This window comes from Orbicella franksi, chromosome 7 (genome assembly GCF_964199315.1).
Source record: "Orbicella franksi chromosome 7, jaOrbFran1.1, whole genome shotgun sequence".
NCBI lineage: Eukaryota > Metazoa > Cnidaria > Anthozoa > Scleractinia > Merulinidae > Orbicella > Orbicella franksi.
The window spans coordinates 25,381,525-25,392,574 of NC_138151.1; the positions used below are offsets into that span (position 1 = coordinate 25,381,525).

The 11,050-nt window shown below is 37.9% G+C and overlaps 1 protein-coding gene across 1 annotated transcript; it reads right to left on the bottom strand.

Annotated features, from left to right (window-relative positions):
• Nucleotides 1-661: 661 nt before the first annotated feature.
• On the bottom strand, nucleotides 662-10,942 carry LOC145492552 (neural cell adhesion molecule 1-like). Its single transcript, XM_081472000.1, has 8 exons — nucleotides 7,505-10,942; nucleotides 6,350-6,697; nucleotides 5,320-5,592; nucleotides 4,605-4,898; nucleotides 3,600-3,854; nucleotides 3,022-3,285; nucleotides 2,161-2,731; nucleotides 662-1,336 (listed from the first exon to the last, which is right to left on the bottom strand). Exons 1-7 carry the CDS (start codon nucleotides 7,566-7,568, stop codon nucleotides 2,406-2,408), a joined length of 1,824 nt encoding a protein of 607 aa, XP_081328126.1. The 5' UTR covers nucleotides 7,569-10,942; the 3' UTR covers nucleotides 662-1,336; nucleotides 2,161-2,405.
• Nucleotides 10,943-11,050: the final 108 nt, after the last annotated feature.

The window sequence follows — 11,050 nt, forward strand, 5'->3', positions numbered from 1 at the left end:
CCACCGGATTCCTCCTTTCACCAACATTAAAGATAGCATATACAATCAGGCATGATAGCATAAAAACCTTAAAAATGTTCAGTGTTGTCATTGACTAAAAGCTATAAACATGCGCAATTCGGACAAAATACTGTAACCTTCATGAGCAATATGATAAGGGGCATCGAGAAGCAATTTGTCCCTGGTCCATTTTTTTCTGTATGTTTATTCGTTAGTATCGATGTGGGATTTTAGTTTTTGTGGTTTCATAGACATAGACATAGACATACTTTATTTAACGTGGGAAAGTACACACTTAGCTGTTCGCTAGTTTCCAGGTGCTCCACGAATTAAATTAAGTAATGTACAACATTATAGGAGCTTTAGAAGGTTTCAGTAAATAACTCAAAACGGCAAAAACTAGCCCGAAGAATATCCGCTCCCTCCCCGATTTGTTTGGAGGGGAGGGGTGGGGAAAACTTGATCGCTTAAAATATATGAATAAATCACAGAACATACCAAATCCTGTGGTTGGTGATATTGATGACACTGGAAATGTAGCTAGAAAAACAACAATCAAATATTATTCTGTTCAGATATAAACATAAATATTGTGTATATGAAAAACACTGAAGAACGAGGGCAATATCAGCTGTTTAATATCTGCAGCAAGGAGGAAGTTGAATTGTACACGTGATGTTTATTTCAAGAACTGGATACTGAAGACACTAAAAGATAATATACCGATAAGATACAGGCCTTTAGTTAATTCAATAATTGAAAAGCAAAATTCGAATATTACTATATTACCTGGTTTCTTCATTACAGTCAAGGCTGGTGTATAACTTCTACCAGCCTGACTGAAAAGCTGAAAAATTACTTCATATTCCTCATTCTGGAGGTCTAGTTTTAGCCCCAAAATAAGATAAAAAATAACACGTCCTGATAAAGAGAGGCTTGTAAAAACGAGTTCTGAAGTAATAAAGAAAACAGCCACCAAAATGCTTCAATCTCTTTCCTCTGAGTGCGGACATCACAATTCATTCGTGTGTGCCATTTATATCTAATTACTCACACTTTATTAATAACTGCGCTCTAGCAGGAGGTCCTTCCCCTACACTATTAGTTCCAGTACAGGAATACCATCCTGCATCTGACACGGACACAGACGTCACTGTGTATGTTGTTGTTGAACATCCTCTACAGCTTTCCCCTGCAATGTCCTTTCCATTGAACTGCCACTTGTGGGTATGCGTAGGCGGGTTTCCGATTGTTTTACAAGTGAAGATTGCGGTTGATCCTTCTTCTAAGGTGATGTTTTTAGGATGATCAGCGGTGAACTGCACAACTGGTCGAACTGAGGACAAAGAGAATTTTGTTGAAAACTGATCGATCTCCAACTTGTTCATGCATGTCGTTTGGAGTTGTAATTTGGACTGATACAAACTTCACTTTGTAATCTGAATCGAAAAAGACTACATGCTTTACATAACACGGCCGGAGTCACAGGGAGATTTTTAAGATCTCCTGCAACTAAATATGATAATTGTACAATGATGCAAGCGGAGTTGCCATTTTCAACTACAAAAACACTATTTGAATTTGGGAGGTAAACGCTGTATATGCATTTTCAGGTTTTTTATTCCAGTCAACACGCTATCTGGCGTAGTGACATCACTTCTACTTGCTCCAGATTCGGTTTCTGTAATAAATGCTTGTTTTGCAGGAGGGGGTTATTAGCCCTCTGCCCAACCCCCAACCTGGAGGGCCAGTAAGTTCTCTGTTGGGGTTTCCCTTCCCCAACAGAGATGCTAGATGGTTGCCAGCCAAAGCTAATGGATGGCCATCTACCCGGGTTTTGTTTTCCTTCTCTTAGATTGTATGCCCACCAGGCTACGTGCCCCATCTACCCGAAGCAAGTGGGCTCTAATTAGGCACCAGCAACCAACCCGAGCACCTCCAGGATATGTCAAAGCAGTCCTGCAATGGACATGCTTCTGGTAAGCATTGGTTAGGGGAAGCTTTTGAGACGCGAGCCTGATAGAGGATTTTGTGAGGGTTAGGAGCCGTTATCTTTAATCCCACCCTGTGGCTGTTTTTTAGCCATTTCAGGCCCCGTTTTTAGATTAGTTTAGGTATATTTGTGATAAACTGTATTTTTAGTGTTATACCTCTCCATACCTGAGCAATGATTTTTCTATTTTAGACTGAAACACTCGTGCATTTCCTCCTTTTGTGGTTACGTATACGTATGAAGACACATTATTTTATTCCAACAAAAACTAAATTGGAAAAAAAAAAATCAAAAACTTCAAAAGAGCAGCCGGCTGTCATAACTTAGTTTCATTCTTATAATAGTCGTGAAGTTCGACCATTTTCTGTCACTTCACCCTCCTCCCATGCCAAACAGAACAAACGGAGAGAGATCAGGACTTACAGCGGACCTCAAGTTTTGTAGTTTGACTCCTTTTACCAGCGTCATTATAAGCGAGACATGAAATATTTCCATATTCCCTCCAGGTTACTCTATCGATGGTAAGGTTTGCCAGGGTCTTCAAGAGTTTAGACTGTGAAACTGGTGTGACAGTAACCGAGTAGTTGTAAGGTGGTGTATCGGTGAGATTCTGTCCATTCAATTGCCACAAAATAGTTGCTGCTGGTTTGGCTTCAGCCATACACGAGTAGCTCACGGTTTCATTTTCAGTTTTTGTTTGTATGTTTGTTGGAAGCTGGCTAGAAAATGCTGGAGGAACTGTAAAAAAAGAACAAAGTACAAACGAATTTTCAATCAGTTGCCTTTCATTTTAAGTCGATGCTTTATATCAATTCTAGTTATATGATTACCCCCGATCCGCATGCAATATTATAAGGGGCAGGAAAAATAAGATAAATATTGCGTTTTGATTAGTTACCTGGCCTTATTGCGACCTTATTGCTCAGTCGAGATTACTTACTGTGTCCTGCAAGAACATGGTGTTCTTTATGCTGTATGATAGACTCTTTATCACAGTGCGTCTAAATCAAAAGTTCAGTGGTACCAACCTTTAACTGTTATCTTCAGTTCTTTGGTTGGCCCACCTCCTACTTTGTTTCTGGGCTCACAGGTGTAATTATCATTTTCTTCACTGATTTGTACAACGGGGATCAAAAACGTCCCTCCGGAACTGTTCACCGTTGTATTCCCTCGTTTAAGCGTGTATATTGGTGGAGGATAACCATTTGCACCGCATGTAAGAGTCACCGTAGTTCCCTGGACCACAGAATTACCAGGAGTTCCAGTCGTGAAAGTTGTGAAAGTAGGTTGATCTGAAAAATATGCACATAGTGATAATTAACAAATAGAGTCCATATTACTGTGCGTATGTTCATTAATAGATCACAGATGACGTCAAAATGTGGTACGAACAAAAACGTGGCACAAGACGCGATAGCCGAGTGTGTCACTGATGTTATAAGCACATTTTATAAAGTAAATACATTTTGATTTTGCCCAACGATTTTATTATTGTAAATTTTTATAGGCGATATACAGGTACGGGTGCTTAATATCAGTTTATTTTTACATCATAGATACACAGTAAACTGACCGTATCACTGACAATGATGGCAAAATCACTCACATTCCACATTAACTACTCTTGTAGACTCTTTGACACCAAGATCGTTTGCTGCTACGCATGTGTAGTTGCCAGTATCATTTAACACTACATTTGTCAGTGTAAAAGCGTTTTGCACAGCTCCATTCACAAGATTTCCATTAAATTTCCACGAAAATGAAGGTTCTGGCAAACCATCGGCCTGACAAAGCAATTTTATGTTCTGAGTAAGAGACACCACGGCAGGATCTGAAGTCACAACGACTCGCTGAGGAGCGTCTGAAAAGGAAGAAGACGAATAACATTGTGACACCCAAGCACAAAAACAGTTCTGTGAATGTTAGCATCATAAAATTTAGCACTATCGAAATACTGGTATTCAAATGGTTTCCAAACATTCTTCCAACTTTGCAAGTATTTTAAGGGATATACTATACACAACAAATGAAAAAGTTCTGAGAAGTTAACAGAAAACGTGAGGCTTCCCACAATGCATCTGTGTCCATTAAGTGTTCAATTTATTTACTCTAATTTATTAACTCTATTATATTATTATCTTCCGGCCCTCTGTAAAACGTCAGACAAAAGCAACCTTGTGAGAGAAACTGAGCGACGTGGTGGAGGGGGCACGGCGGGGCCAAGGAGAATGATAGGACAAACAGAGGATTTTGTTTGTTCGCATTTAATAGACTCTAACTGAGTCATCCACATCAACTGCGGATGTTGGAAGTCCCTGGAGGAGCCTTACTACTCTGCCTCGGCTGGACGCTAATCCAATGCGGCTTAAATGGGACTGCCAGACTAAAGTACAATACTTAAATAATCCAGGATTAGAAAAGTGGACTGAAGTGGAGGCCATAACCCCAATCCTATCTGCAGTATTAAGGGCACAAAATGGCAAAACAATAACGACGTCGACGCCGGACGTTTTTCGACCTCTGATGGCTCCATCAAAACAATTGGAAGCGTTACAAAATAGAAAATGGCAAACCAAGACAGGGAGAGTAAGTAACACGAAAAAGCACTAACACTTCACTCTAAGAAAAGTAGACTTTCTCCCTCCAATTGCAACATCGTTTTCTCCGTCACAAGAGTATTGGCCAACACTTCCCTTGTTTGCTTTTTTGACTGTAAGCCCACTCTCTTCATGACTAACTTCCTTGATGGCATAATGTTCAGAATTGTAAATCCGACTTCCATCCTTGAACCATCTGTACTTGGTAGCAAGGGGGAACGCCTCAGTACGACAATAAAATTCTGCATCACTTCCTTCCGCCACAGTTTGATTGCTTGCCAAACTGTCTACTTTGTGCTGGGGCTTGACTGAAAGACACAAGAAAAACTATGACGATTTAAAACTGGAAAAGCCTTACATGTTTATCAGAATCCGCGGTAGTGAGCAGATTAATTAATCACCGAATTACCATTTCTTGCAATAACTGAATTCAACAACTATTATCGTTCGAACACTGATTTTTTTGGAGGGGTCGGACCGAAATTTCAATTTTTTTTTTACAACACAATGAAACGAGCTGCCTTTTTTTCAGAGAAGTGCAAACAACTAAAATATTCAGAATACTATCTACAGCAGGATCACTGGTATGCCTGACAGTATCCCGAACAGGTAGATTATCATTTGAGGGCAGTTATTGTAGGGTTCTTTGCCAATGAAAAGGAAGAAGACAGTGCATTGAATGATACCAGAATTGCAGGCTTAATAAGTATAGCAGTAGACTGAACTTACATCTCACTAATACGCCAACGGTATAAGATGTCTTGTACGTGCTCAGTCCTGGAGCAGTTGCTACAGCTTCGCATCTGTACGTTCCTGTATGGTTCTTATTTGCTGATGTTATTGTGTAGTTAGAGTTGTTTGGATCTGTCTGAACCGTTGTATTGTCTCTATACCACGTGATCAATGGCGTGAGGGCACCACTGACTACACATACCAGTATTCGTGTATCTCCTTCAGTTAAAATGACTGGCTCCGTTGTTTGGAGTGTGATGTTTAGTTTACCTGTTATTGATAATAATCGATTAAACGTTCGTTTCTGTTACTTTAACGATGACTGTATATTAGATAAATATCGCAGTTTTTGGAGAATAACTGAGAATATCTTAGGTAACGAATTAAACCCAGGTGTGCAGGGATGCAATGAACTTGCCTGACCATAAGAAACAGGAGAGGATCTAATGTGGTTTTAAGCTCGTCAGAAACAAATAAGATTACATTTTTATGTTAAAGTCACTTATTTTAACGGTTTGGAGAGACTTCGCAACAAGATTGCAATGGTCTTTCTTCTCCGGTAATGAACATGCTCACAATATTTTTAACTTTTTTTTTTTTCTCTTTACTAAATTGACCTTCGTAGATTAAAAGACGAGATTTTAATATCACCTACTTTTGAGCTTTTCTGTGTTATAAGATAAGTAGCATATAATTACATTGTGTTTTTTATGGTTATCCTTTCCTACCAATCAGAACCGGACAGACATGTTATCGTACACGCATTACAGGTACTCTAAGATCGCATACATTGCAAGTAAGATCATCGCATATCGGTCGTAAAAATATTGCTGTCTTCCAGTCCTGTATTTTCGTTGGTTCCGGTAACCTGTAGCTTCTATTGTTTCAAGAAATAGCTAGGGCATTGTTTGGATCATTTATGTATTGTTTTGTGAGCCAATACCAAACGGTGTTTGGACAGCTACTACACAGGCCGGCCCCTATTTACATCCGACTTGATACCGACTTATTAGTTTAAAACACTTACCAATCACAATGAGTTCAACACGGCTTTTTATCCAAGGAGACAAAACTGATTTAAAATACACTTTATACTCAAATTTCCTTCCATCACTTTGAACAATGTTCCATAATTTAAATGTGGCTTTTCCAGAGAATGTCATTCTACCACTGAAGCCACTGGCTGGCGAAATTTCGAGTTCTTTGTTGACCGTCTTCCTGGCAATTAGTATCTCATCGCCATACATTAAATCCACCCACGTAACTGTTTCTCCATCTGCATCGTAGTCCCATGACAAAAGTAAGGAATTGGCGCCTTCATCCACGTAGACTTTGTCGTTGCTACTGGGTGTCTTAGTGAATGCTGGCAAGCAGTCTACTGAAGGAAGAATCAGTCATGATAAATTGAAAGATTATGATTCGGTGAGACCAATTCAACAATTCAGGTTAGGTTTACGGTTAGGAGTAGGATTAGGATTAGGGTTAGGGTTCTCATGCAAACAAATTCTATGCTAGCGACTCGGTGAAACCAATTCAAAAATTAGTGAAGATTAACAGGGCCGTGGTTACTAACAGGCAAACCGAGGCACTTGCCTCAGAAGTCTTTTTTTTTTTTTTTTTTCGCTTTTCTTTATAGTCATCATAAACACCCCAATACCTACGAAGATAACCATAACCGTGACGGTGTTTTGGATATCTGATATTAATTAGCATAGATTTTTACAATTTTGTTTTCCTGTTTTCTCTTTAGTTTTAGTTTCAATTGAGAAGATATAACAAACACTCAAGACAGTGTCTACATTTCCAAACACCTTGATGTTCGACAAAGATACTCCGCAATGCGTCGTATTTTCAACACTCTTCTCAGCGTTAGGAAATGTGGTAAACCACGGTTTTTCGTATTTGATACACTACTTAAGCATGGCCATTGCCTTAGTCATGATTTTTTCGTGGACATTACCTCAATCAATTGTTTTTATCTGGCTACGGCCCTGACTCACAAGTCTCATATGGTTACTCAACGTGAACATCGCCTATTTCTTTTAAAACAAGCCGTTGTCATATCCTTGCAAGATTGGGATTAGGTTGCCTTTGGTTTGAATACTCTTGCAGCTCTAAAGGATGCTTACAATTAACCCCCGCAATTGAGATGTATATATATTTATTCTCCGAAATCACTTACCTACAGACTGGAGTTCGCAGGCAGATAGTAATGCGAACAGCCCAAGATAGATCTCATACATCATTTTTGCTCGGAAGGTTTCCACATACTGCTAACACTTCTTCGTGAACTTAATTTCTCAGAAACTGACATGGAAAACAGCGCTCAGCAACGGTGGGTAACCTAGTTACTAATCTTGATACTTGAAAATTCTGCGAGCAGAATTGTGAGCAGAATAGCCGGTACGTGTACAGTGCAGAATTTTCCAATCGAATTCGAGAATAATATGATTGGCAGTTAATTTACGCCAGGTGTAATTTGTTGCTTGGAAACAAAGGTTACTGTATACTTTTAGAACACCTTTAGAGCTGTCTCGCGTCCAAGGGATGTAGCGCGTCCGCTTTAAAGTATAAATATCTAAACCTTCATATCAAATCAAAGCTTATAGAACTGGCTAAATCACTATGCCAAGAATTTTGAAATAAAATGAATTGTCGAATTTTTCACGTCTGTAAATGTGAGCGTCCGAATCATCTTTTGAGTCCCTTTTGAAAGCTACAAGTCACCGCGAATTTGTTTGCGTGCCCTCAAATTTTAATAGCAGCTTGTATGACATATAGACTTCAAAAACGTGTCTGTGGATTTTTTATTTCCAAATATATTTTATCCGAAAGCGATTCTTAGTATGGTTTCATAGCCAGCTCTATAAGCTATGATTTGATATAGGGGTTTAGGTATCTACAGTTAAAACCGGACGCGCTTGGACGTGAGACGCCTCTAATAAAGGTACTCGGCAACCTTGATGACTGTAATTCTACTATTAATTTTCATCTTCATCGCTTGTTATTTATAAAAACAATTAAACACAATAGTAAATATTAGGAACCTTCAGATTGGATGAGCACGAGATTAAGTATGAGGACGATTTTCGCGATTTATGCAGTGACTTTTCCAGAGCCCTCGTTCTTCATGAGAGGGTAGGTCATGGGATGTGATGGGTATGTGTGGTGATAATTGGGAGCCTGCAAACTAGCCGGGAAAATTCTTTTTCGTACACTATCTCCTATTTGTACTCAGATCTAAAATTCCCTAATGATAAATTTAAATTGAAGTTCTGTTCCAGCTGTAAATTTTGTATTTCTATTTAGGTGTAGTATATAACCTTCGTCTCCATGTATATGCACATCAGATACATTACCATTGTTTACAAATTCTGCCAAGACGACTTTACAGAGAAGAGTCGTCTTGGCAGAATCTGTAAACAAACTTATAGTCTGGTAAGGAAAATATTGTTCAGCAAAGTAAAGGTGACTTCAGTTGATCTTTATTAGGTTTGAAGAAACTAGGCGAGTGAATAGAAACTTAAATTACATTTTGGTGTTCTTTTAAAGGCAAAACGATACGGTGCGGGCAGAATGCATTGTAACAAAATGCCAATTTTTGGCCCTTTGAAGCAGCAGGTATAAATACGGAAGAGCAAAGATTGTTCCACCATAATTTATGAAAAACTTTATTTAAGACAAAAGCGGCAATCAGTGATGCGAAATTATACAATCAAATTAAAAATAATTACAAAATACAAGCAAATGCGTAATTCTACAATAAGCTACAATTCGTCTGCACCGGCGCCTGTTCTTCACAGCTGCTTAACTATTGTTACCATTTAACTAACGATAATAAACAGTGGAATGACTTATGGACATTACTGACTTGGAAGTTTGTTTAAAACTTTTTTTCAGTCTGCTGTGAAAAAATCCCTGGAACAGATGCTATGTTTACAAAGTAAATTAATTAATAAAGGCGTATTTTTTTTTTCTGTATTTTTCTCATTTGATTTGATTTAACCATTTCTGGAAACTTGCGATGCTAAAATATTGTTTAAAGAGGTTAAAACGTAAAAAACAAAACAAAACAAAACAAACAAGAAAAACAGTTGCTTAATTACATTAGATTCGGCAAACGTAACTAACTGCTAAATTATTGCTAGCATTTTACAAGTTCTAGGATACTTCAAGGCGCACCTGGTCTGGCTTACCACAGTTTTGAGGGTAAAAGAGCCCAATTTTTTCCACTTCTGTAAAACGCTCCATACAGTTTTTTTTTTTCTTTCTTTCTTTCTTTCTTTCTTTCTTTCTTTCTTTCTTTCTTTCTTTCTTTCTTTCTTTCTTTCTTTCTTTCTTCCTTCCTTTCTTTCTTTCTTTCTTTTTTTCTTCTTTATTTTCCTCATATTAACTGCATTCTTAGGTTTTTAGCCTCCAAATGCGGTACCTGAATGATAAGAACGTTGATAAATATAGTCAAAATGAATGACGGAGTGCTTAAGGGAAGACTGTGCGCAGTCAAGTTGTTTTGTTGGCACTTTTTCTTCTTTGAATTCTACCCTTATACCTCAAAGTTTCAGGAATAAGAAGTTAGTTCTGATTCAATATCCATGCAAAATAAATTAAAAATCTATTAAACGGATTTTGAGCTATGTTTGAAATATGTTTGCGAAAAATCTTTGCTGCTGTTAAGCGGTAGCGCTACTGCACTCGTCTGGTTATTTACTGGAGATGAAGTTAGATATACCTTTTTGTTCTTGCTGTATTATCCAATTTGTTTCCAGTTTGGTAAACTGCAAGTATTAATGACTGGAAAAAAAGCACTTGTTTTTTAATAAACGCCAGTTTCGGGCTTCGGATGAATAGCGTTTCCCCCAGGGCTAAGTTGTAAATGACAGTCCCGGCATTTCATCGAGAAACTAAAGGTATGAATATGCAGAAGGACTCGCGCAGTTTTTCGTCAGATTGAACTAATGATGATGTTTCAATAATGATTGATTGACTAAAGTTTCTTATTTCACGTCAGTTTGTAAAACAATCGCTGTAGACACCAATAACGCAAAAAGTCGAGGGGATCTTCATCGAGAAGCTGAAACAGAGCCCCCAAAAAGTACCACACTTTTATTTTAATTACTTTGCGCAAGTTCATTTGTACCCCAATAGGTATCAAAATGGTTGCACTGGTCAAGCCACTTCATCTCATTCAGGTTTACGTCTCAAGTATTTTATGCACTCCTGGTGGAAGAAGTAAAACTTTAATTTTACACGGTATTTTCAATCATGCGTCAACTAGATAAGATATAACAACACTAAGCAACTACTCTGACGACCAAGCCAAGTCATTTCTATTCCTTACAAGATGCCTTTGACACCATCTAGTTAATGAAAAATTCGACCATATCGAGGTATATAGTCTATCAATCAATCAATCTTTATTGTACCCACTCTGGCTAAAAAAAAATTACAATGTTATATGAAAATATTAACAGTAAAAATTAGAGTACTAGTTGCCTGGAATAACCATAGGGGCTAGCGGAGCCAGGCAGCCAGTTAACATCAGCATTAAACAGCAATAAAATACAGGTCAGCAAGAAAACTGAAGCACAAATGCGCACAAGCGCTATTTCTATGCTATGAAGGAAGTCTAAAATAGTTAAAAATGTATATATATATATATATATATATATATATATATATATATATATATATATATGACTACAAAACATCAATATAAGAAGAGCACACA